We start from the raw sequence: 26,763 nt of genomic DNA, 5'->3' as shown, positions 1-26,763 counted from the left end.
CACAAAATATAAAAGATTTGGCTTAAAATCAACTTCTCAAATTCAGCGATGTTTATCCAGTGGAACGTCGCCCAATCTTTTAGTTTAACAAATGGTTCTACTCTCACGTTTACCGAATACATTTTTAAAACTCCTCCTTTTACCGTCTCCGCACGCACACTATAGTCGCTTAAAAAAAAAAAAAACAAAAAACAAAAAACAAAAAACAACAACTTTGAACCTGACACCCAGAATAATCTTTTCCTCCGTGCGGACCCTGAGGTGAGAATGGGTGCACTGTTTAGTTTCTGCAGCTGACTCAAAAATAGAAACATTTTCTACTAAGGAACTAATTCAGAAAGACAAAATAAAAGCAAACGTTATCTTCTATAGTGGAATAAGTAGACTTGTTTGGCGGAGGAAAGACTGAACGTCAACAATTTCCTAGGATAACTGCAGGCTTCTAATTTTTGAACCAAGGAACCCCATCCCCTTTCTCCTTAAGTTTTTCCCATTGTTCTCTTTTCCATTCCTGCCTTCAACTTACCCCCATCCACTACCACTAGGGAAGGGAAGAGAGGGAGGGAGGAAAGGAGAGAGAGAGAGATTGAGAGAGGGGGAGAGAGAGAGAGAGAGAGAAACTGAGAAAGCTCGGGCTGTGTGTTTTTGATGGATGGCAAAAACCTTCAACTTGGCTAAAGTTTTTATGAAGTGGAAATGGGTAACCTTGGTAAAGATCACTACTCCTGGTGAGATCTTAGGAGACATGAAACACGTGCCTCCTCTTGTAGAGGTTGTTGGGGCCAGGTGTGAGGAAGACGGAAAAGATCCTGGCTATTGAAGTGGCAAAAATGGTTGCAAATTTTTGGGGAAATTTTACCTAACGACTTATTTACGGACTTGATAACTGGTACTGCCTGAAACTACAATGTTTAATGACAGAATTTTTCTTCAAAACTCTTAGATTCGCAATTAACTAGGAGACTGAGCTCAAGTCTTCAGCATCCTTTCGAAATTGTTTTTAATGCTTATATCAGAACGGAATAAGTGACAAATAAAAGTTATTTCCACGTTTATTTTTATCATTTGCAAAAGAAAATACATAAAACAATGGCAGTTGGCTTTGCTAAATTAAAATAAAATGATCTCGAGTAGAAAAAACGTAAAAAAAAAAACGAATCAAGGTAAGTAGAAATGGTAGCAAACAATCAATAATAAATAAGTTTCCTAACATTAACAAAGCAAAATAAAATTGACCAAATGCTTTTGACACTACTGGATTTTTTTTTTAATTTTAATTTTTAAACAAACATTTGCAAAGAGCTTAAGGATCATAAGTGGCCTTGTTTAAAACAACAACAACAACAACAACAACAACACAAAAACTGGTCTGCAATTGGCAGCTGAGTTTGTCCTGGAGCCGCAGCAGTAGCGGCTGATAAAGTGCGTGCGCCAAGTTTCCTAGAAGACGCCAACATCATCGCGATCCGATATACATACTGGGTATGTTTATACAATATATAAACCTAAGAGTCCTCTGTTTTCTAACGTTCCATCGTCAAAGGTTATTCACTTTGGAGCCATTCACTTTGCGTTTCATGATACATTTTTGAGAAAATCCTTCGGAATACTAACTCTCCCACACGTGAGTGCGCGCAACACACAGGGATGAATGCCCAGGGCATAAAATAAATTAAAACACAAACCAGCGACTGAGAAGAAAATGCGACATCTTAGCAGCGTATTGGCAGCAGGGAACTAGAAGGATGATGCATATTTGGGTACATATAATCATTCCTCATCTACCTACGGGGAGGGGGGGAGGTGGGAGGAAAGAACACAACTTTAACAGCAAGTTTTCATCAATATGGACCACAGGAAGTTCGGGACAGCGGCGGCTTTTGCAAACCATCAAATATAGCTGCCATGTGAAGCCAAGTCGTTGCTAAACAACGACAATCGCAGAGCAAAAATGAAAAGGGTGCGGGGATCTTTAACCGCGGGGCTTCCCGCGCACTGGGCAAGGGCGATTTCGTTTCTGTCTCAGTTTTCAGGTTTCTGTCACCTTCCTAACTTGCCTCATCTGAGTCACTGTAATGGGAATGGGGGGAAAACTCCCCGTCGCTTCTGTGGGACCGGGGCGAAGTTTTGCTACTTTCTTCCTGCCCCGGCTGCAGGATGCCCCCGGGCAGGGAAGGCGACAGGTTCTTTTGCGCCATCATCGCCGTCAGGGCGCTGTCCTCGAAAGTCGGGAAGTGCAGAGCGTCCAGCTGCACCGCGTATCCTCCCGCGGGGGCCGGGGCCGAGAAGCGAGTCCGGCAACCTCCGGGCGCCGAGGGCCGCTGGCCCCCTCCCGAGGCCGGCTGGGCTCCCGCTGCGCTCGCCGTGCCCGCGCCGCCTTCGTAGGGGGCGGCGGCGCGAAGGTGGTGGTGGTCGCTCTTGCAGGATGCGGGCGGCGGCGGCGGCTGCTCCCCGCCGCTGGGCGTTTGCAGCAGCTCGGACAGGGCGTTGATGTAGATCTGGGCCATCTGCAGGGTCTCGTATTTGGACAGCTTCTTGTCGTTGTTGAAGGACGGGATAACGTTGCGCAGCTGGTCGAAGGCGTGGTTCAGCCCGTGCATCCTGCGTCGCTCCCTGGCGTTGGCCGCCAGCCGCCTCTGCTTCTGCACCCCGTTCACCTGTTTGCTGGAAGGGGCGCGCTGGCGGCTGCAGCCCAGCTCGTCTACTCCCACCCCGCCTTTCAGCTTACACAGCTGTTCCCGCACTTTCACTGGTCCCGGACTCTTGCTGCTGCCGCCGCCGCCGCCGCCGCCGCCGCCGCTCCTCCTCACCAGCTCCCCCCGGCCGTCCGCCTCCTCCCGGGGCGCCGCAGCCTCAGAGACACCCAGCTCGGGGGAATGCAGCAAGTACTGGGCGGCGCGTGCCGTGCAGATGCCCTGCAAAGTAGGAGCCAGCCAGGCGCGTGGGTCGGTGCCGTCCAGGAGGGACAGCTCGGCCGGGTAGACGGGATGCTCTCTCGTCTGCAGGGTCGCAGGTGGCGGCGGCGGCGGCGGCGGCAGGTGGTGAGGCTGGGGATGGCGATGGTGGTCCCCCAACTCCTTCACTTCAGCCCACTCCTCTGCGTGCAGCAGGCGGGACATTGCACTTCGGAGGCTCGGAGGCGCAGGGTCGGAGGAGGGACTGGCAAACCAGCTCAACTACAACAAAAACCCTTCCTGGGTCTCTACTGCAATGTCTTGGTTTTTTTTTTTTTTTTTTTTTTTTTTCCTCCTCGACCCTCCCCCACCCACACGGAGATCACACACACCAGGTCGCGTGCAACGAAGCTTCTCCGGTTGCTGAAGGCGCTGCGCCCCTTTAAAAAGCGGCACGCGCCAGTGTGTCTCCCCCCCCCACCCCCCGCTCCCCTCCCAGCCCCCTCCTCGCGCCGGTCGCGTGTCTGCTCAGCCAATGGAGGGCGCCGGCAGGCGCGTGCGAGCAGCCAATCAAAGAGTTTTTACACCCGGAGAAAAGTTCCTGCGTACAGAAGGCTGAAGCGCCCGCTCAGTGGTCCGCCCCCCCCCCCGCCCATTCTTCTATCCCTTTTAAGTTAGTCAAATTCATATGTTAATTGCAGGTTGTAATTCGACTCCGCAGTTGCGCCCGCGCGCGGGCGGCGGGGGTGCGTGAGCCGATGCGGATGCGGATGCGGATGCGGATGCGGAGCGCTCTCCCCGCGGGAGGCTGAGCGCGGCCGGCGGCGCCGGGGCTGCCCGGGCGCTGCGCGCGGGGACGAGCCCGCCCGCCCGTGGCTGCCCGCGCGCGAGGATCTCAGCTCCCGCCGCTTGTGTCCGAACGTCTCAAAGCTCTCCTGTGTGTACGCCTGTGAATATAAAGCTTTCAGAATGCACGTTCATAGATCACAAGTGATTGCATAGATACATAGTTGCTGAGACCCACTATTTACACTGCATGTTAGAATTAAAAACTAAAAAAACAAAAAAACAAAAAAAAACCGAACTGTCTCAGGATACGTTTCTGAATTTTCATCTCTGGCCCCAGATCGACACTATGTAACCTAGTAAAGTCGTGGTACGGGGATAGGACGCACTAACTTCGATCCCGCAGTCTTCTCGGGGCCCCCTTTCCAGCACCCCGGCCAACTAGGACTGGAATCTGTAGGAGACTCTGCTGAGCGGATGTAGGACACGCATATTTTACAGCTTCAACACCCACGGGAGGACTCCTTAGGGGGTGCGGAGTCGTGGGGTGGTGCCCAAAGAAACAGGAAAGGCGCCTGCGTTCCCTGCAGGTCTGAACCTTTCCAAGGTGCAGAACCTCAGAGTTACCTTCCCCTTCCGCTTCAGGAGCCCTGGGTTTATTTAATGGGGCGCGCTGCTTCTCCGGCAAACACCCAGGAACACCACAGCCTAACCCACTCCACGCCGCCCTCCGTTGAGTTCGGGGTGCTCTCCCCAGCACCCCGTATTCCCACCCCCCACCCCCAGCCCCACCATCCCGGCCGCCAGCCCAAGAGCCGAACCCCGGGAGGTCCCGGGCGAAGCGGGGACGCCCTCGCTCAGGTGAGCTGCTTCCTCCCGGCCCTGAGCCCAGGCCTCTTGAATTCACAACAAAAACCAATCAGAAGCGCCCTGGCCCGGGAACGCCCCGGCCTGGGTCCCACAGGGCCGCACCTCGGGGCGCTTTCCCCCCGCCCCGCATTGGCCTTGGGGCGCAGCAGTGGGACGCAGCCAGCGGGTGCTGGTGCTGGTGCTGGTGCTGCTCTCTGCTTCTGCGGGGAAGGGAGCTTCGTCCTCTCGAAAAGATGGTGAAAAGGAAAGCTAGCAGAGAGAGCTCCGGGAACCTGGATTTGCAGGGCACCGGAATGACTGAAAGTTGTTCTTGCTAGTATTCGCGGGGACTTGATCTAACCTGCTACTTAGAACTCCCTGGGCAGGGGCGCCTGGGTGGTTCAGGGGTGCAGTGTCTGCCTTGGGCTCAGGTCGTGATCCGGGGGTCCTGGGATTGAGTCCTGCATCAGGCTCGCCTCAGGGAGCCTGTTTCTCCCTCTCCCTGAGTCTCTGCCCCTTTTTGTATATCTCTTGAATATATAAATAAAATCTTTAAAAAAAAAACCCTGTGGGTGTCAAATTACAACTTTCAGAAAAATGATGAACCATCTTCTGTCTAGGTACGGCAGTGTAAGCGGCCAGAGTCGGGCAGTATCAGTTGTTTGTATTGCATTTTATTCCTAACAGTTCCCAACTGTATCAGCTGAAAGTTACTCCTTCCACATTAGGTCACTACCAAATATGTAGGATGCCCCCATTTTCCTTGGGCTTGCATTCATCCAGACGGTTTGTTTATACTTTAGATTTGACTGCGTAACTGCCAAATACTCATTTTCCTTTGAGCTTAAACAGTTTTATGGGCTGTAGCCAAATATTTGTCAGATACATCGAATATTGATCCTAATTTGCTAGCTTTATATATGATTATTAGCATTATCACTTCTTTGGTGCAAGACTCAATTTTTAAGTGGGTAAATTAGAGTAGCCCAATAATGTGAGGGGCAGTTAGATTTTTTTAATAGGTTGTAGTGAAATACATGCTTTTGCATTTAGAGTATACAGGAAGTTATTTTCTTTGCCTTCCCTTCCCTCCCCTTCTCTTCCATAGGTGGGGCTGAGGAAGCTAGGCTTCTGAGCTGGGGAAGGGGACACAGGGCCCAGTGCTGCAGGGTTAGAGCCTGAATAGTGTGAGCAGGGTGCCCCTGCAGAGGGTTTGTGGCATATGATGTCAATCATCAAGTTAGGCAACTGTCTGTAGGGGCTGGATGGTGGTGCAGCCCCAGAATTTAGGGTTTGTTTGAGCAGAGGGAGGAGAGCTTCTATGTGCTTGGACTGCTGGATCAGTGACATAAGGAAGGATTAATGAAAAAAAGTAAATATTTGGGGACAGAGTAAGGTTTCTCACTGTCATAGAAAGGAGTTACAAATATAGAAATGGAAAAAGCTGTACTGTTGGATTCAAATTGGAAATTCTGCTATAAATATATTGTTTTCAATATGTATAGATGAAATAGAGATAAGCAGATACAAATCTGGGGTATGTGTGTACCTATATATATTCTCTTGTTCCTTTCATTCTCAAGGCCTGGGATCAGAATGAGCATATCTAGTTCTCAGACTTTAATTTTTAAATAAAATTGTCCACTAAAAAGAACTGGCGTTCTTGAGGAAATGGACTGATTCCAAGAACGGGGCAGAAAAGATACAAGATAAACATAAAACATCTTGCATCAGAAATAAGGAAATGTGATGGAGACATGTCAAGGACCAAAGAAGCCTGCTTGAAGAGGCTTCTACAGACAAAACATAGGACAATTTGAGCATCAAAATATGTAATGATAGGGATCCCTGGGTGGTGCAGCAGTTTGGCGCCTGCCTTTGGCCCAGGGTGCGATCCTGGAGACCCGGGATCGAATCCCACGGCGTGCTCCCGGTGCATGGAGCCTGCTTCTCCCTCTGCCTGTGTCTCTGCCTCTCTCTCTCTCTCTCTGTGACTATCATAAATAAATAAAAATTTAAAAAAAATATGTAATGATAGTAATAGATTACTACTACAACAGAATATAACTACTAATAGAATGAATAATTGCATTGAAAGTTTGATGAATACTTAGTCACAAAATATGTGTTGATTACAAATGAAAGAAGATGGACTCTACTGCCATGGAGAACTATGGGAGACACCAACTTTATCATGTGATCAAAGTTAATACCACCAGCAATGGGATAAACCAAAGTTACAAAGTGCCATTTGTTATGATGTAGAAAACTCAGCATTGCTTCCAGGATATTCCTACCAAAGATGCATACCCCAAATCCAATCAAGAGAGAACATGATGAGGCACTTTCGTGGCTCAGTTGGTTGACCTCTCGACTCTTGATTTTGGATCAGATCACAATCTTGGGGTTCTGGGATTGAGCCTTCAGACGGCTCCTTGCTCATCAGGGGAGTCTGCTTAAAGATTTCCTCCCTCTGCTTCTGTCCTCCTCCTCCACTCTCTCTCTCTCTCAAATAAAAAAACAGATCTTTAAAAAAAAAAAAGAAGAGAGAGAACATTGAGCCAACCCAAACTGAGAGAACTTCTAGAAAATAACCTGCCTTGGGGCACCTGGGTGGTTGAGTGTCTCTGCTTTTGGCTCAGGTTGTGATCCCGGGATCCTGGGTTCTTCTCTGGAATTAGTAATCCATCTCAATCCAAGCATCATACCATAATGTGTTGAGGCCTATGCTTTAAGTTAAGTCATGCTCTGTCTAGCCACAGCACAGTGTTTATCTAATGGGTTTAAAAAGTCTTAGGCTTTAATGACTATTCCATTCACAAGAACTCAAAGAATATTTCTCTAGAGGTGCCAAAAATTGAATATAAACTTCAAAGTATTCTCTTACAGGTTATTTAAAATACAAATTTCCTAATCATGATGAATTCTCCTATGCAGTGTTCTGATCAGGTTACAACCATTAAAAAAAAAAAAAAAGAAAAGAAACAAACACCACCCCCCTCCCCATGCAAATGGATTGTTTTTACCATTGGTTGTAGCCTTACCTTAATAATTGGCAATTATGGGAAAGAATTGGGCATTTATCCAGTAATTCTGATATGAATGGTATTTCAGAGTAATCAGATAGTCTTATTTTGGTTCATCAGGAAAATTTCTTTTCAGAATACTTCCATCTAATAAAGTAGAAAAAAATAGAACATTTTTAAAAATCAATTATTAGAAACTCCTAATAAAAATTTCTATTTAGGCAGTCATTAACAATGAAGGAACAATTAGATCAAAGCTTGGGGAATTTTACAACAAAGGGGTTCATCTGTCAACATGAACCCTAGTCATCAGTCTTAGTAGCATTGTTTAGAGTAGAAGACACTGATATTATGTGTTTCTCAGTTTTCCATGAATTATGAAGTACACAGACTCCTATGAAGTACTGTTTAAAAAAGAAAAAAAAAAGAATCTGACTTTAATTAAGGCTTCAAGATAGCCTTCTGTTTACAGGAAATATGGGGGCTACCATATCAAGTAAATTATATCACAAGAATGCAAAAAGCCAAACCCACATCATTTAACATTCTACAGAACAAATGTTCAGTTTCAACAAGTGTGTGACATGAAGAAAGAAGGAGGGCGGTGAAGAATTACTCTCGATTAAGATAGTCTTATGATACAGTACCAAAAGCAATGTGTGGACCTTGTTTGGATTCAGATTCAATAGTAAAGGGACTTTTTAAAAAGACAGTTGATAAAACATGCATTTGATCTCAGTATTACGTGATACCATTGAGTTATTGTTATTTTTCTCCAGTTACAACAAAGGCAATGTAGTTATCTAAGAGGCTCTCTATGCCTCAGAGCCACACATAGATGCATGTGGGGGTGAAATAGCATGAGGTCTATGATTTCCTTCAAAGTATTTCATCATAATATCAACAATATGAAAAAGAAATAGTGAAGCGAATGTAGAAAAATCTTAATAACTGCTAGATATGGGTGATGTAAAGATTAGACCATTAGCTCTATTTGCCCATGAAAATTTTTACAGTAAGGACTTTTTAAAAAGCCAGTGGCTTCTCACTGTCTAGTACATATCACCTACATAGCCTAGCTCTGCTTTAAAATCCCAGTTATCTAGTCCTAACCTATGTTTCTAAACTGAGATTTCATTTTTCCTTATGCAGAATGTTTCTTGAAATGTATCTTAAAGATCATCTACCTGCATGAGAATCACTTGGGATATTTTTTAAAAAGGTAGAATATATACCAAATATATTTGGTATATATGGGACCCTATCCCATATACCAAATCAGCTTTATCAAGGGAGCCCAGGACTTGTAAATAGATAAACACTTCAAGGGATTCTTAGACATGTCCTACGTTAAGGACTATTTTTCTAGAAGTTTTCCTGTGTTCTATTCAGCTACTTTATATTTCTGGGAACTTGTATTGTAATTCCTGTCACCATAAATACAATAATCCCACAACACCTATCATTCAATTCTACTTACTAAAGTGTAATCTAAGACTCAAAGTCTAGATCAAATGCCACCTCCTCTAGGAATTCTTCCCATGTCATCTCTAGGACCATCATTTGTCCTTTAGCAAGTAGGTGAAAGTGTGGTGTCTTTGGGTCACTTCACTAGTAGCTTGTTGGAGAAATTCAAAATTGCATTCATTTATAAATGCCTCAACTTACCTAAGGGTCATTGGCCACCAGGAACTGTCAACTCCTTCACAGTTTTACAGTATTACTTATCTATTGCTGCATAATAAATTCTCCAAAACTTAGTGGTTTAAACAACAGACATTTATTATATCACAGTCTGTGGGTAAGAGATTCTGGTGCTTGCTGCTTAGCTGAGTGGTTCTGGGTCAGGGTCTTTCATGAAGCTTTAGCCAAGACATCAGCTCAGGCTGTAATCTCTGAAGGTTTGACTGGGACTGGAAGATCTACCTCCCAGTTGTTTCATTCACATGGCTGGAAAGTTAGCCGTGGCAGGTGGCCTGTTTCTCCACATGTGGATTTCTCCATGGGGGTGTTTGAGTGTCCTCTGACATATGAGCAACCTGCTTATGCCAGAGAAAGTGACTCAAGGGCGAGAGATGCAAGCTGTACTATGTTTTAGATCTACATTCCAAAGCATGCATGTCATTTCTACCATATTCTAGTTATTAAAGGTGAGTTACTAAGTGAAGACCACACTTAATGAGAGAGCAATTAAGCCCTGAATGGAAGGAGAATCAGAGAACTTGTGAACCTACGTTAAAAACTACCACATTCCTTTGTTTCATGTTAATTTCTTTGTTTCCTTTTGCAGGATGTAATTCCTCTTTATTGAACTAAGAGTGGGGAGATATTTTGGTAAAGTGAGAAAAATGCAGCAGAATGATCTGGAAGTTATATATGAAGGTTAGAGTAACTGAACCAATTCAGCAAATTACAAGTGAAGAGAAATTTCAGACTTTCTGTGGCAATTTCAAATGGCACATATTTTTAAGATTGTATTTGTGACCATTTACAATGTGACAATGTTGACTGTTGTCAACCGTTTAGACTGTCCACAGAAACCATATTATGACAGGTAATTTGCATTGTATTTCATTTTCTTACTTTTTTGTGAGATCTCTTTTTCTTTCAGTCATATTTGTGAATTTGTTTTTAATTTATATGAGTATATCCTGAGCGTTGCTTTATGCTGATTATTGGTATGGTTAGGGACAGTGGCATGCTGGTAAATGTGTAACAACTGAAAAAAATGCATGCATATATACCTATATAAGTTTATTGTAAATTTTATTGTAAAATTTATTGACATAAAGAATGTGGAACCCACTGTTTGTACATAATAATAAAATATTCAATATTCTTTGTTGTAAATTCTCTACAGCTGCTGATTCTCAGAGAATGCTTTCACTGATTTGTGCTTTTTGTGTATCCATAATTAACCAGTGGTTGCATTTGATGAAAAAATAGATTGCCCACAAGAATGTTGATTAATATTTTTCAATTGCTACTAGTGAATAAGATGAAAGTAAAACAACAATGAGCATGTGTGTTGAAACATTCAAGAGTTAATGATGTGAACAACTTCTTTGTTGAATAGGACAATTTTCCAATATTGTAAGAATATGCACAGATTTTTTTGTATTATTCATAATATAACGGCTACAGACACTGACAAATTCTTAAGTTTAATATGCATTATTAGCATTTCAATATCACTTTCTTAAGCCTAGATAATTAATAAAACAATAAAGAAAGCCTTGATTTGGGCATTTACTGATTTCTGTTGGTGCAAATACTCCTGTTGCTAAGTCAAATGGACATTTTCTTTGGCCATATGTTAAATGATTTCCTCTTCAACTCTCAACACAGTCAAAAACATTTTTTTTTCAAAATTTTCTTTTCTCTTGGTTTGGGGACACCATATTCTTCTCCTTTGTTTCTCCCTACGGTTCAGGTTGTTCTTTCTTAATTTCTTTCAGGGAGGTTATCTTCCCTATTGGGCTTGGTACTATGCTGTCATTTCCCCTTATTCTCCATTACCATCTACATGCCAATCAATAGTAAGGTCTTCTCTCAAGTCCAGCTCTTTTTCAGAGGTTTTCATTGCTCTTAAAGTAGGCACAAACATCAACAACCAGCATTCGTTTGGGGGATCGGAGAGTGTCTACCAAGGAAGTTAGATCTGAAGGTGGAATAGGAGGCAGCTAAGGAAGGCAAGTGGACACACAGTTATTATAACAGCAACAGCTAAAAAGGATTCTTGAACAGAGTCTCCAAGTGCTGCTCTCTGGCCCCTCCCTATCTCTTCTGCTTCTCTCATCCCAGTCCCAATCCCATATGGTGCTCTAGGCTCATAGTTCTTTTCTCTGCTCATAGGTGTCAAACATTTTCCCATGTCTGCCTTTACATACGTCGTCTGCAATGCTCTTCCTTTCCTGGCACATTTTTGTGTGGCTACTTCCTATATCCTGTTTTCAGGTGTGACACCTCCCTCCCCCCCCCCCCCCAAATTCCCTGTTTTACAATCCTGTGGTACTTATTATTTGTTCCCTTTAGTATTGCAAATCATCATCAGATGATTATTTATGTGACTGTTTATTTTCTGTTTATCTCTCCTCTGTCACCCTCCTCTCCTGCTGGTGAGGCTATTCTGCTAAAGGGCCCATTGTACAAGTACTAGGGAAACTGAGGAGGGAAGCTGGCTGATTTCCAGTGGATGAATCCCTTTTACCCCCTGGTTGTTCAGTGCCCCCTCGGTGGTAGATGGTCTATGGTGAGCTTTGGTATGGGAAATAAAGATCTGGACATTTTGTGTTCACTCCACCTCATCCATCTCCATGATGTTTCCTCATATCCCCTTGCCTCCGGTCTTCCAATCTTACTCCCTACAGACTCCTGATTAACCAGACACTGCCCAGGAATCTACATGTATTCTTGCCACATACCATTTCGTTCATCACAGAAGGCTGGTGGTCAAGTGAACCGCACAAGATTTCCTCTTCATACAATCTTCCAGAGCCTTCTCTGAGATTGGCTGTAGTGCAACAGTGGCCTATTGTCAGCTTTCAAACTTATCACCTTATCCATGATAAAAAAAACAAAACAAAAAACTTCTCAGTATTTCCTTCTCCGTAAGCCATTACTTTTCTGTTAGCTCACTAATGGCGAGGCATTGGTGTAAAGTAATGTAAGGGTCTGGGACACATGTTTATATAACTTACTTATACTCTCTGGATCTGATTGGGTCTGATCCAGAATGTACCATCTCCACAATATGTTAGATTGCTATGTGAATACTCTCCCTCCCACTCCACTTATGACTTGATGTGATATCCAGCTCAAGGTGAGTAGCTCCAGTTGTATAGTCACTTAATCAATCCCTTGGTTGAGAGTCTAGTCTCTGCTAAGACCCAGTAACATGCTGGAATCTGCTTTTATGGTAAATAGTTCTCTGCTACAGATGGCATAGCCTGTGTCAAGCCTTAGGGGTCTGTGCTGGGACTCTTCTATTTGGACTTACAAAAGACTAAATGGCAACAATATGTTCCACAAATATCTCTAGCACCATGGGATCTGCTGTACCATATGATCTAAGGGACAAGAATGCTCATTCCACCGCCTAAATCTGCTACAAAGCCCTACTCAAAACTAGTTGCTGCATGAGTCAACTGATAAGTCAGAGCTGTATTTCTAAATATGGCACGTACTTTCTCCTAAATCCAAAGAGGTCTATCTGTCATTATACTTTTCTTAGTGGCAAAAGGTGCAAGGAATAATATAATTCTAAAATCATCACTAGTTTAGAAGGATCTTATGTATTTGTAGGGCCTATCTCTCACCCCCTTGGGCTACATATGCCTCACAAGGGCATTTTCTATAAAGCCATTGTCTGCTTTCCAGGTCCAATTAAAAATATGTCATCTGTAGAAGGATCACTATGATGTTCTGCAAGAGGTCCAAATAACTGAGGTTCCTTTATCACTAGAATATTAATACTATTGTTGGTTAAGATCTTGAATGTACCATTGTTCATTCCAAGTGAACGTAAACTGCTTCTAATCATCCTTCCTGGTATATCCAACGGATCAATAATTACAGAATAAGTGCATAAGTAGCAGCTGAGATCGGAACTACCACTTGGTTAGGATCACAGTAGCCCACACTCATCTGCCACGATCCATCTGATTTCTGCAAGTGTCAGGCCGATAGATGGAGACAGCTCCTCTTCCATCCTTCGCATGATACTAAATCTCTGTACTTCTATTCAGTATGTCCATTTTCTTGATTTACTATCTTGGAGGGGTGCATTTTCAGAGACTTTCACTTGGCTTCTTTTGCCACCATGGCTTTTAATCCAAGGTTTAGAGTGCAGATGTGAGCTTTCTGACAGCTGCCAATCATATTCATCTAACCTATGCCCTTAGGGACTTAAAAATGACCACAGCACTTGTACCCACTGCACTCTTGTTGGACAAAGTTGGGCAGGATTCCATTTGTCACCTGGACTTCCTATGCTCTCACTGTAATATGATATCTATGATAGCGTTTTGGTTCTCCTGGTATCAGTGTCACCTCACAACCTGTATCCAACAGAACCTTCAATATTCTGTGTATTTTTCTTTCCCAGGTATAGCTAGTTTGGGTCCATTTGCAAAAGGATTGGAGGAGTCCCTAGGGGAATTGAATATCCCTTTCCATGGATTGGCTCAAACTTGCACAAGTGTAGAAACCAGGAAAAGATTAGTGAATTGTTTCTGATGCCTAATATCAAACTTCAGCCTACCTACTTTTGATCTTCTCTATTTATGTAGATCAAACACTACTCTTGTTAGCTCCCTGTATTCATTTCCTTTTGCTATTATAACAAATGTTTTGGTCAGGGTTATCCATGGAAGCAGAGTTGATAGGTGAGTTTATATATATACATTTATGTATTTTAAGGAATTGGCTCATGAGAGTGTGGGGGCTGGCAAATGTGAACTCTGTAGAGCAGGCTAGCAGCCTGTAATTCAGGCAGGAATTAATACTGCAGGCTTGGGGCAACAGTGCTTTTTCTATGGGAAGCCTCAATTCCTGCTCTCCAGGCCTCCAACTAACTGGTTGAGGCCTACCTACATTGTTGAGGGTAATCTCTTTTACTTGAAGTATTTGAAACTGTAGGTATTAACCACATCTATGAAATACCTTCACAGCAGCACCTAGATTAGCATTTAATTGAATAACTGGGTTCTATAGCTTAGCCAAGTCAATATGTAAAACTAACCATCACAACAAATTTCTACAAACACAATGGCTTTAAACCACATAAGTATATACCTTAGTGTTGCAGGATTAAAGGTTTGAAATCAGTTTCACTGGGCCCAAATCAAGGTGTCAGTAAGGCCATGTTCTTTCTTGAGACTCTAAGGGAGAATGTGCTTTCTTGCCTTTTCCAACTTCTAGAGGCTACCTGCACATCTTGACTCATGGCTCTTTTCTCCATCTTCAAGGCCAGCAGCATAGCCTCTTTAAATCTCTCTGGCCTCTGTTTCTGTGGTCACATCCCCATCTCTGACCCTGCCTCCTGCCTCCTTTACCTTATAAATATTCTTGTGATTATACTGGGCACACACAGATAATGCAGGATGATTGCCCCATCTCAAGATTCTTAATCACATTGCAAGTCTCTTTTACTACGTAAGGTAACATATTCACAGGTTCCAGGAGATTGGGATGTGGATGTCTTTGGGGGTGGGTTTATTCAGCTTACCACATTACCCACCTATTGTGCCCTCTAGAAGCACTGAGGTCTATTAGCTATTGCCACAGATCTCTGTCAGGGTCCCAGCATTCCCATTCTGGCTTTACTTTCTGATGTAGTAATTGCATTCACCATGCCTCTGACATTTAAGTGATACCACCTGGCTTCTGGAATAATAATTCTAGAATCCTATCATTCCGTTTACACTGATGAGCTCATTCCATGGCAACTTTCCCAACGATACATCTGACTTCAAAAGTCACTGAATTTTCTCAACCATGCCAGTGTCCTCATGCCAGCGCTTTCCTTTTTGATTGGGTGAAGAGTTTCTTTTGGGCTCTGCTGGGAAACATAGTCAGCCAATGGATTCTCTAGTCTTAAGCATTAAATATTCAGGTATATACTCCTCTAAAACTGGTATAGCTGTTCTGGCATTTCTACCTTATTTACTATAGGTCAGTGCTTCTCTCGAGTTTAAGAAACCTATTCTCGCATAATATTTGGACTTCTAGAACATTAAATCCTGTTAAATACTTCCTCTAGGTATTGCAGTACTTTTGATGAATATTTCCTTTGCATCCAAAAAAGAAAAGCACTTCCCGAAGCGGGCCATACTGGAACTTGACCCTAGATTTATGCCTATAAACTATTAGAAAGGTGGGCCAAATCTGGGATAAAGGCAAAGATTGTCATGTGAGGCATCTTGGCATAGTACCTTTGCCAGGGCTGTGTAGTGAGCCTTCTCTGCAGTTCTGCTACTCTCCCAATCAGGCCTGATTTCCAGCCCGTACTGCCCTCTGGCTGCAGTTAAAGTGGGTGTCATAGACGTTTTCTGGATTTTATGTTGTGTTGTGTTCTGAGTTGGTTGGCAGATTTGATCCCACCATTTTCTTTCAGTGGCACAATTATGGTACTTCATAATGACCTACCATAGCTGCAGTCTTTCATGACAACCACTGCTGCCATATCTCTCAAACGGTGGAGATACAGCATAAGCCTTATTTATCCCCTTCCTCCCGCATGCTGTCCTAATTCAGGATTGAAGAGACTCTTCATAATAGTGACCTTATAGCATGACAGGGGCTATCACAACCCACTGGTCTCTGTTACTATCTGGTCGGTGAGTGATCCAATTCCAGAAATCCATCTCAGGTTATACTTCCTGGGCCATTTCCAGTGTGAATTATTTTAGTTCAGGTTCTTCCAGAAGTAGATTTTTAGACAAGGATTCAGGATGTGGTGTAATGAGTATTTGTTTCTCAATTATTTGTTAAATTGTACCTGACAATTTAGTAGGAGTGCATTTCATATTGTTGATGGTGTACATGTTATATTTCTCAATTATTTAAAAAAAATCTCTCCTTGTACTATGTGAAAAAAATTCCAGATGGATTAAAAGTTAAGTACAAAAATATGAAGACACATCTGAAGATTACAAAAGTAAGTGTTTTACTGATGTCAAGCTAAGTAGGGGTTTTCAATGCATAAAACACTGAGAGATGTAATAATCCAACAATTAATTAAATAATTTAAAATTAATAATGCTTTTTAATAATTAAGGAGTTTCACAAACTGTGGTACATAAAAATTAAAAGAACCCTTTCCATGTACAAAAATCATAAAAAGTTAAAAGTAAACGACAACTGGAAAAATATTTGCAACAAATTTTACACACAGTAAGTTAACAGACACAATAGAAAGAGGAACTATTAAAATCGGTAAGAAAATGACTAGTTCCTGATAGAAAAATAGCTAAAAGATAAGAGCCAGTAATTCATGAAGGAGCAGTAGAAATGGTCCATAAAGATGAAAAACCTATTCAACCAGGAAATGCAAATTAAAACAATAAGAAAGTTTCAGTTAATTATTTCTGATTGAACACACAGTTGCCCTCCTCAAACATCAATGCGACAAGAAAAAGGACACAAAAGGCATAAACCCACAGAACAAAGAGACTAACTGAAGAGACCATAACAAATGAAAGATGTCAACAGATTTTTACAAAATGGAAATGATGGACAAGTGATCATTGACTTAGCAGAACTGAGAAGGCCTGCCCCTTAGTTTTCAGGGAAAGCCAAGAAGAGATGCACTGCTGCTGGCTTCCCCGGGTATGTCTGAAGGCAGTGATGAGGGAAGGGTCCACGGAGCAGAGACCGCCACCTATTGCTGCTACTGGTGTGTCTGCAACTTGCAGCAGCGCTGCATTTCTAAGGCTCCTTTGCTGCTACCTCTTAACATTCTAAATTGAACCCTTGCCCCTTGTAGAGGAGTAAATACTGATGATCCCTTCACTTACTGTCATGGAAACTTCCAAAATATTTTCATCTGTACTATTGTCAATTGGGACAGTGCTTGGATCTGTTTTAAAGCTCTTCAGAACTCCTGCACACCCACAGGAGAAGGCTGCGGTACTCTCGGCACCCCTGGAATATAGCTCAGAATGCCTCTTGAAGTGGAAGCTTCTGAGTAATGAGTTCTGATCATCAATTCAATTTAGGATAATGTAATAACAGTTCCCCAGGATCTTTTTTTGGGGGGGGAAAAGCTTTCCTGAATTTATTCAATGCGTATACATTGAGTACTCTCTGTGTACGACACAACAAAAAATGTAAAGATATGGCTCTTGGAAAAACCTGCAACAGCTTCTGAATTTTCTTTGGCTGCAGACTGAGTTCCTTCGTGTGGTCTGGAAGACTGCCTAGCTTGGAGAATACCCATCTTTATAACTCCTTCCCCTCTTACCTTTGTTTTGGGGCTCCAGTTCTTGGACCTGCTGCCAGTTCTCAGCCATTGGAGTTTCAGTCATCAGATGAACTTTCTCTCACTGAAGAATCACTGCTGTTCCCTGTCTGAGATGTTCTCTACTCCCTACATCCCTCTCTAAACTTCCACTCCTTGTTCTTACTTTAGCTTGAGGTTTTTATTTCTTCCAGTAAGCCTTTGGAACTAGGTCAGGGTTCTTTGTCATACACTCTTATGGTGTCTTATTCCTTTCCTTAGAAATTTAACCTCAGTTGGTAATTACACATTCACTCCTTGGTATGATTATTTATTTAATATCATTCTCCGACCCAGAGTGTGACCTCTCTGATTTTGCCCACTGTGTTAACACATTGTCTGGAACACGAATGGTTCTCAGTCAACATAAATCAAAAGAAAGAATGCTTTCGAGCAGTTTAACTTCTTTATTAGTTCCTTCAAAGAATGGTTTAGTTACTGCCACATTTTGTATCTAGTAAGAAAATAAAACTGCCTATGTAGATTTTCAGCTTCCAGAAATTTTGTTTTGTTTGTGGGCAAATGGAAGATGGGAAGTTTGGGATTATATTTATACTACAGCTGCTCTAATAGAAAGTATTACGTTTTCCTGATATTGTTTATACCTATTCAGTTTAAAATAATTTTATTAAGTAAAGAAGTGTTGCTTATTTGGCTAGGTCATTCTAAAATATTGCAGGCAATTATCAGTGTCTGTTTCATATACTAACAGGTATTCTGTTAACTGTGAAAGTTCTTAATAAACTCTGGACTTTATAAAGACTGTGAAAAGACTCAATAGAGAAGAATTGAACTCACACAAAAGATAAGAACCATTTGCAATTTACTAGGCAGTCAGGTTAGGCATAACTGTATACATGGCATTTTGGAAAAAGAACACACAACTACACTCCTCTGTTAGCAAATTCCAGTCTCTCCTATTAGGGAGCTTGTGGATCAGGTTCTCCCAGTACTGTTCAAATTATCTTCTTTATTCTTAACCAAAGGGCTGTAATCCACTGATGTCCTTTACTTGCACACTTATTCATGATTTACCAGGTTCAGTAAGAACATCCACCTCAACAAAATCAGTTCCTTGTTGCCAATAGTAGAGAGTTCTTCGTCTGTTTGAAAGTGTGCTGGGTTCAGTCTTTAATTACAGAAATGTCCCTGCTCTCTCCACTGTTGTGTCTACTGGCCTGGTTCCATGTACTGCTGGAACGTCTAATGTGAGTTCTCTGAAAAACCTGGCACTACTGTGGGCCATGGGGAGTGGCTGGTCTCTGCATCCAGCTACCTCTTTCTGCAAAATGCTGCCTGCATTATTCTTTTCTATCCTGTCTGTCTGTCTGTCTTTCACTGGGCAGTCTCTGTGTCTTGACATGACAGTGGGAGAGTTGATCGCCTGTGACTTTTGAAAGAGAGGTACAATTTGCAGACTAAGGTTAAGCTATGTGTCACTGTCAGACATCCCTCTGCCTACCCCTGCCTAGTGTTTCATTGTAATTGTTTCTGGCTCACTTATGTGTAATCTTTGTTAGAATGTTCTTTCTGTCCTGTAGGGCTTTGGCCATGCAAGGGCAGGCAAACTATCAATGAAAGTAATTCTTTTTAATCACCAATTTTTAATCACCAAAGAAGGAACTGGAATTCCACCAGGGAAATTATTTATTGAGTGTTATTGTTTATTTTTTATTGATAAAATAATTCATCAAAGATTTATGACAAAACTAAAAATCTCTGAAAAAGAAAAATTCTATCAACCAAGATGGCAAAAAGCATGCCTGTGGGTAAGGAAAGTTTTCTATTTGGGGCTGGCTCTGTAAGTGACATCAGTGATACTGAGGATTTTACTTCTCTGCAAAACTAGGCTCTAATATTGGGACTCACAGGAAAAGCTGCTGTGAGACAGACAACGTGTGGCAGAGGTGACTCCTTCTCTTGCCCGGCTGTACCCGTCCTGATACTAACTCCAACATCTTAATCTGCTTCCCAGTTTGGATCTGTCTATTCTTCTTTCTCAACTACCATGACCTGGAGATCATCTTATTTCATATGCTTGGTCTGTCATTTCAGCAACAGCTTTTCTTCTTGGCTTGGGCCTCTCTTTGCTGGGTCCTTTGGCTCAGTGCCTCTGACCTTGGGTGGCTGGTGCTCTGAGTCTCTCTGGCTCCCTTCCCACAACAAGTAGTGATTGCAAACTAAAAGACACTGTTTTAATGTAAAAAAATTACAAGTATTGAAAATGAAAATTGAATAGTAGAACCTTAAGAAAAGATTTGGGAATTTCTCAGCTCATCAGGTTTGTAGATTAGATCACTATTCTGACATAATGGCAAAGAGGAAATTGTGAATTATTTTTCATTACATTTAAAAATATTTTAAAATTGATATAAACATTGAAAAGTGATACAAACATTGAATTGACATTTTTCCTATAAATCTCTTTCCTTGCTCCAGGAAACTGAAGAATGGATTATAGTTGAAATTTTATATTTTAGGCTGAAGATCTTACTCCAGAGCTTGTGGGATGCCAATCCTGTCTGATCTTTTGTAACGTAATCATCATTCTCTTCACTCAGGAGATCTATTACAGAAACTTCATGCTAATCCTGGAGGCACATGCTAATATGTTCTTGGTTTTGAAGAAGGTGGTGTATTCGAAGTAGAAGGCAAAAATCAATTTTTTTTTTCTTAAAGGATTTCTGGGTATCAATGGCTCCATAAGTGCTCTATTTAAACTTCTATCCAGGACTGAAATACAGTCAGTGTTCCAACCTGGGATAGACTTTCAATGAGATGGAGCTCAAATTTGATCAGCCAGTCCAGAATCGATTTTGACCCAGCAGAAATAGGAGGTCAGGTTAGGGCTTGTCTATGGGGGTAGCATAGGAAACATGTGTGGGATTCCTCATTGGGCTGTGTGTGTGTGTGTGTGTGTGTGTGTGTAAGAGGAACATATAAGACTTGCAAGCCCCTGAGTACATCTCAGCACATGTCTGTTGGACAGACAGGGAACAGACAAGTCAAAATCAGAAACACAAGAGCCAGTTTGGCTTGAGGGAAAGACTGTGCTTAAAGAAGAAATGTGTCACCAAATCTTTGCTTTAAATGAATGCCTAGGAGTTTCTCTTGCCAGCCCAACTGGAATAGTCAGGTGGTAAGGATGGCTTGTATTTTGTTTGAGTCAGTGTCTCCTTTCACCAAGTCTTCTTGCTCTATCTTGGGAGGCATGTTCCCCACTGGAGTGGCTGGTGATTCCTTTGGCAGCTAGAGCCCAGGTGATTCCCTGAATTATTGTTGTCTGGTTAGTTCTCTGGGGCCAATAATAGGTTCTTTACAATGGGTTCTGGGGAAAGCCTTCCCTTAAGAGGGCTGACCAGTATCTGGGTCCAGTCAAGTGTTAATGGTGGAATGTCTGTATGGCGATAGGGCCCTGGCTTTGGTCCTGTGGCTTCTATACTTGTCATCTTGTGAGGCATCAGAATTCCCATACTGAAACCAGATATCCAGGAGGGCATGTACTTTATCTTCTTGTATCATTCACTTGCATGGGGGGCTGGTGTGATAGTACATCCTTCTGGTAGGTTATACTATTGTATTTGGTAGGGAGAAGAAAGAACCCATGAGAAATGGGGTGATCAAAAATAAAAAAGTTTACAAAGTGCTTTCACAAACATTTTCACTTGATTCTCACAACAACCCTGTGAGGTAGGTACAGTATATAATGTTTTTATTTTTATTTTGCAAAGAAAGACACCAAAGACCAAAGGGTTTAAGTGATTTGCCCACAGTCATAATAGTGCCAGGACCCAAGCTTGAAGCCACATTTTCTAACTTTACAGCCTGATTCCACCTATGAGCAGCTACAATCTGACGGCTACCAGTTTGATGACATGAGAAGGCGCTTAGTAAGTGAGCATCTAACTTGTTCAAAAGTCAGGTGATTTAGAAATAATACATTAGTAACCAGAATCCATAGGATCACCACTTGCAGGGGGTCCCCAGGGGACTGTTGCTTGTTGGCTTGAATCTTGTGGGTTGCTTTGGCATATTAGAAGATCATCTGTGAATCAGCCTGGGCAACTAGGAGCTCCTTGGGTGGTCAAAGAACAGAGATGAGGGAATTCTCATGGCCATCATTACAATGCTCTAGCACTCACCATGCTGTTTAATTGTCTGACATCCCCATTGGAATGTAAACTCATTAGGGGCAAGCACTATGACTCATTCATCATTGTAGTCTCAGAATTTAATACAGTACTGGGCACATGATAGGTCCTCAATAAAAACTGGTTGAATTCGAGAGGGATTGAGATGTTTTATGGGGTGCTTCCACATTTTACTTGTAAGAGATTGATTGGCATGGAAGAGGTATTATAGATGAATATGGGGCCAGGTATAGAGAATACTCAGTTATTTTGGTGGTGGGTAGTATACATGGCACTGCTATTCCAGAGTGTGATCTCATAATCCAAGTGATCTTTATCTACAATGACAAATTTGCTAGATGTGGACTCAAACAGGAGGCTCTGCATTAGCCAGGGATCCATGCAGAATGCAGATATTTGATGGCCATTGGGGGTGAGGCAATGTCCCTTAGCATAGAGAAAAGTGGATCATTTGGACAAATGTGAAGATAATGTTGTTTTAGTAATATGGACAGAGCTCTGTGACATAATTCTCCAAAGATGATTCATCACAATCACCAGTATTTCAATAGGGTTGGAAAAGGCCTGTGTCTTTTTCTGCTTTGATTCTGCCAAGACATATTCTCCTTGGTCCTCCATGTCTTCCTGAACACTTGGCCATCAGAAGTCCCAAGACCCACAGTTGAGACTGTGGTGTATCTTAAATAGGTAGAAGCTGGAGGACAAAGCTGCTATAGTACAGACTTGGACCTCAGTGTGAATGCTCCCGACCAGGACACATAGACAAGAAGTCCACTGCATAGAAGCATCCCTCCAAGGCTAATGGGCTGGCTTGGGCAAGACCCATAACCTTTGGTTGAAATGGCAGTCCTGTTGTTGCTCTTCTCTAAGTGGGTTACAACAAAGATTGTTTGGGTGTCACAACCTGGTGAGTTCAACTTCCTTGGAATGAATAAGAATTTTTAATTTAGGATATAGTACATTAGCTCACCAGTTTTGGGTATTCAGGATCTATCAGGTCCTGAAATCAGTAGGTGGGAAAGAGATCAGCAGCTGTGGTGCTGGTAGAGGTTACGGATCATCCAGAGGACCTCCCAGTTGTGATGATTGGTGCAGGCTATGACTGGATGCTTGGCTTCTCCAAGTATTGGCGCCAAGTTTCAAACATGGCCTTAATGGCCAAACATTCCTTCTTTCAGATGTTGTAGTTTCATTCTGCAGGGATGAAGCCTGTGGGAAAACAAAGCATAAGGTCACATCAAGGTTGATTTCAGGCAAGGTTTGGCTTTCCATGGTTCTACCACTACTTACAAGGCATTGGCTCCACTTTAAAGGTCCATTGTAAACAAAGTGGAGCATGATTACAGCCATTGCAAACCTCCCATGTTGGGCTTCGTAGGTTTTCTGGACTCCCGGCAGCCATCAGAAAGCAGGGTATACTGACTGCTGGTTCATTAGAACCTGTTTAAGGGAGGGCCTTGGAGTTCAGCCAGGTCTGGATTAGGATGCATTGGTAGGTTACACTGGACTGGATAAGGCCTAGGATATCTTCACCAGAGGACAAAGTGAGTATCACCCTCACACAGAGTCAAAGTTGGTGTGGATCTACAATTACATGTAATGTCCTGCAACCTGTTTCCTTAGGTCTTGACTTAGTTACTAGTTTCTGACCACACATAAGCTTTTACAACTAATAGCAATGGTGATATAAAACCTATTAAAGTTGTGATCACTAATTGGATTTGATATTGCTCAATACATTCGAACCTACGTATTTAAATATGTGCTCTTTTTTTTTAAACTGAAGTTTAGTTGACACACAATGTTATATTAAAGTGTACAACATAGTGATTCAACATGATTCTACATCATGCAATGCTCACCACAAGCATAGCTACCATCTGTCACCATACAATGCTATTACAATACCATTGACTACATTTCCCTATGTTGTACCTTTCATTTTCATGACTTATCCATTCTATAGTGGGAGGCCTGTACCTCCCACTCCCCTTCACCCATTTTTCCCATCCCTCCACACTCCCTCCCCTCTGGCAACCATCAGTTTCTTCTCTGTATTTACCAGTCTGGTCCTGTTTTTTTGTTTGTTTGTTCATTTGTCTTGTTTTCAGGCTCCACTAATGAGCGAAAGCATATAGTATTTGTCTTTCTCTGTCTGACTTATTTCACTTAGTATAATACCCTCTAGGCCCAACCATGTTGTTGCAAATGGCAAGGTATTTTTTTCCCATGGCTAATATAGTATATATATCTATATGTCTATATCACACCTTCTATATTCATTCAACTATTGATGATTGAATATGTGCTCTTAAGTACGGGACTTCCCTTTTTCTTGAAACCTAAGGTGTAGACCTCATAATTTAGCCATTAAATAAGAGAATCATAAAAATTTAGATCAATAGCAGTAGCCTTGAACCTAGGCATAGATCATGATTTTTAACTTAGAACTGCTTCTGAAGGCATTAGTGTGATCCTTGCCTCTTTGTTAGGAGAACTTGTGCCCAGGTTTTATATCTATCAAAATCTTTGCTAACATTCTAGAATTTAGAGAAACCTAAGTGTCTCTAATAGTGTTAGGGGATTGATGGCAGTGGCCAGTTAATTACATTAGAAAAACCCAGTTATTTCAGTTATGCAAATGGTTTGAGCTAAAGATAGAAATCTGTTCCATAGGCTTTACACAACATCCAAATTCCTCAGACTGAACCCTGTGAACACAAATTCCAGGAAGTGGGTTTGATCACTAAGTGGATTTGGGAAATACTGCTTACTATTTACCATTCTTGAAGCCTTAAATTATACAAGTTATAAAGCCCTGGGAAGCCTTGCAGTAAACAAACTAATTTAACTATTTTAAGTCAGTATTTCCCCAACATTTCAACATGAGTTGAGTTTTTGAGCATCGTGGAGAACTAGTGCTACGTAGCACAAAGTTTAGGATACCGTGGACTAGAAAAACACGTGAAAAAACCAGTCACTTAAAAAAATACACATTTTTCCCCATGAAAAGTAAATAATTAATCAATTACTAGTTATTTATTATTCTAGTTGTCTTAGAATTAAATTAGGTTCTTTGGAAAATAAGAAGTACACTTGTATATGACATGAATTCGTGCCCTTAATAGCCTGGGATCTTAGGGAAATGTCTATTATATACAAAACAGTATCCAAGACCTGAAGATTCCATATAACCAACCACTAAATTAAATAATACAGACTTATAGTAGCTCCAGAGGAAAAGCTCAAGTACTGGAATAAAGAAGGAAGAAATCGTGAGAAGGTAGAACTGATTTTGTGGGGATGGCTAGAATTCTGATAAGTTCAAGGTTTTTTTTTTTTTTTCTTCAAGATTTCATTTGTTTATTCATGAGAGACACAGAGAGAGGGGCAGAGTCACAGGCAGAGGGAGAAGCAGGCTCCATGCAGGGAGCCCACACGGGACTGCATCCCAGGTCTCCAGGATCCTGCCCTGGGCTGAAGGCAACTGCCCGAGGGTATTTTTAATTAAGGGCAAAAGTACACAAACTTTTCAGTCTCTATGACCCCTAGAAGTGAGAAATAGAGTGGCAAATAATACTGTGTTACATTGAGAAAAATTATACAGCAGAAAATTGTCTAGAGCAAACTGATTTTTCCATCAGGGAATAATGAATAGATTGAGCAGAATCTGAAATGTGTAGGCTCTTGAAGGCAGAGGAATAGGAAAAAGGAAACAGGAAAGATTTTTAACAGCAGTAGACAGAACTGCTGAAAGCATTACTTATAAAAACTCAAACTGGCAGTGACATATATGTTGGAATGAAATAAAAATGAACTAGAGGATCAGTTGAAATTATTATAGACTAAAGCAGTCTAGTTATGAGGAGATAAGAGTCTAGAACCAAGCACTAAGAATGTAAGGGAAAAAGGCACAGATGCCAAGTGAATGAGTCTCTGGAGTTGGCCGGTGTGAACAATCAAGAAACATTAGTCAAAGATTATTTTGTAATAATAAAGATTTATTGAATCACTGTTATAGGTTGCATCAAACACCTTGGTTTAATTTCTAATTCAATCTCATTTAATCTCCACAACAATTGTATCAAATGAGAACAATTATCATCTCTATTGTTCTGATAGGGAAATAGTTCAGAGAAGTCTAGAGATTTGTTCAAAGTCACACTCTAATAAGTAGCAGCCCCACCTCAGAGCCTATGCTCCTAGCCCCGGCCACCTCTGGAGGCGGGAGGAGTGCTCTTTACACAGATAGAAATATGAATAGAAGACAAGAGACTGGTTTGGGGTATTTGAATTTTGAGATGATCATGAAATATATCAATGGAACAACTAACATATCTCTAAGTGCTTGGAGCTTGATTTAATAAATGATCAGTTTTTCAAATGGTCTGTTCATGTATTGCTTAAAATACAGTCCCATCAGTCACGTAGAAGAGGATTTCCCTCTGAGAGGACAGAGTACTGTAGGAAGCCAGTAAATACCCTCTGAGGGCATTACCCAAGGCAAGTTGCTGCCTGCTAAGAGCACCATGACATCCAGGGTCGAGACTGACTGACCTTCCAGCTTGTAAAGCCTGCAGTTTAGAGTGAATTATTTGACCTGCAGAATTCAGAGGGCCACGTAAAAGCTGTGATGTGCTTTTCTTTTTATCTTTGACCAACTCAGTGATGCTCTACGGTTTGTTCAGCCTGGAAACATCACACACTACCCCTGGCATTTGGCTGCGATGTGGGGAATGTAATGTTCTATGTTGTTTTTGTTTTTAATCTTTAGGAAAATCTTCTGTCTGCATTCGCATTGTTTCTTTTACACTTTGTGGTGGTTTACAGGCTCATCACAAACAAAACAAGTGACCACATAAAATCATATGGTGAATTTGTGTGACAGGTTTGAAAAGGGGCTGATTTTGAAGGCAGAAAAAAACTGGGACCAGGACTATCGACATTCAGAATTATAAGTTTTTTTTTCTTTATTACTTCTGTTTCTCTCTCTTGCTCTTTTTCTGAATGGACTTTTTGGATAATTCACCATAGAAATGAAACTGAGATCACATAAT

The 26,763-nt window shown here is 41.9% G+C and overlaps 2 protein-coding genes and 2 long non-coding RNA genes across 7 annotated transcripts in view; 1 reads left to right on the top strand and 3 right to left on the bottom strand.

Moving 5' to 3' along the window:
- Positions 1-1,039: 1,039 nt before the first annotated feature.
- ATOH1 (atonal bHLH transcription factor 1) lies at positions 1,040-3,340 on the bottom strand. Its single transcript, XM_025428173.3, has one exon. It carries the CDS (start codon positions 3,117-3,119, stop codon positions 2,049-2,051), a length of 1,071 nt encoding a protein of 356 aa, XP_025283958.1. The 5' UTR covers positions 3,120-3,340; the 3' UTR covers positions 1,040-2,048.
- Positions 3,341-5,156: 1,816 nt separating this feature from the next.
- LOC112647267 (uncharacterized) lies at positions 5,157-14,936 on the bottom strand. Of its 3 annotated transcripts, none has more exons than XR_003128218.3 (4): positions 14,796-14,936; positions 11,980-12,112; positions 7,574-7,702; positions 5,157-6,523 (listed from the first exon to the last, which is right to left on the bottom strand). It is a non-coding gene; the product is annotated as an uncharacterized LOC112647267 (long non-coding RNA). The 3 variants fall into 3 exon arrangements; XR_004811379.2 differs by lacking the exon at positions 5,157-6,523 and adding an exon at positions 6,717-7,055; XR_003128219.3 differs by lacking the exons at positions 5,157-6,523; positions 7,574-7,702 and adding an exon at positions 10,211-11,238.
- A 57-nt stretch (positions 14,937-14,993) lies between these two features.
- Positions 14,994-26,763, top strand: part of LOC118353084 (uncharacterized) — a 28,011-nt gene continuing 16,241 nt past the window's right edge. The window contains exon 1 of the long non-coding RNA XR_007407729.1: positions 14,994-15,170. This is a non-coding gene — a long non-coding RNA (uncharacterized LOC118353084). The remainder of the gene's footprint in view (positions 15,171-26,763) is intronic.
- The window catches only part of GRID2 (glutamate ionotropic receptor delta type subunit 2), a 1,467,015-nt gene continuing 1,458,613 nt past the window's right edge, over positions 18,362-26,763 (bottom strand). Inside the window, exon 16 of one of the 2 annotated variants that reach the window (XM_025424636.3) lies at positions 18,362-22,915. In XM_025424636.3, coding sequence (XP_025280421.1) covers positions 22,757-22,915 — 159 coding nt within the window. In that variant the 3' untranslated portion in view covers positions 18,362-22,756. The remainder of the gene's footprint in view (positions 22,916-26,763) is intronic. The other variant, XM_025424645.3, reaches the window with a different exon arrangement.

This window comes from Canis lupus, chromosome 32 (genome assembly GCF_003254725.2).
Source record: "Canis lupus dingo isolate Sandy chromosome 32, ASM325472v2, whole genome shotgun sequence".
Lineage (NCBI taxonomy): Eukaryota > Metazoa > Chordata > Mammalia > Carnivora > Canidae > Canis > Canis lupus.
Note: the sequence above shows the minus strand (reverse complement) of the source record. Positions and strands in the feature narration are given on the sequence as shown.

Bases quoted from the DNA above. Each gene is read 5' to 3' on its own strand.
- ATOH1 (XM_025428173.3), bottom strand. From the start codon at position 3,119: ATGTCCCGCCTGCTGCACGCAGAGGAGTGGGCTGAAGTGAAGGAGTTG.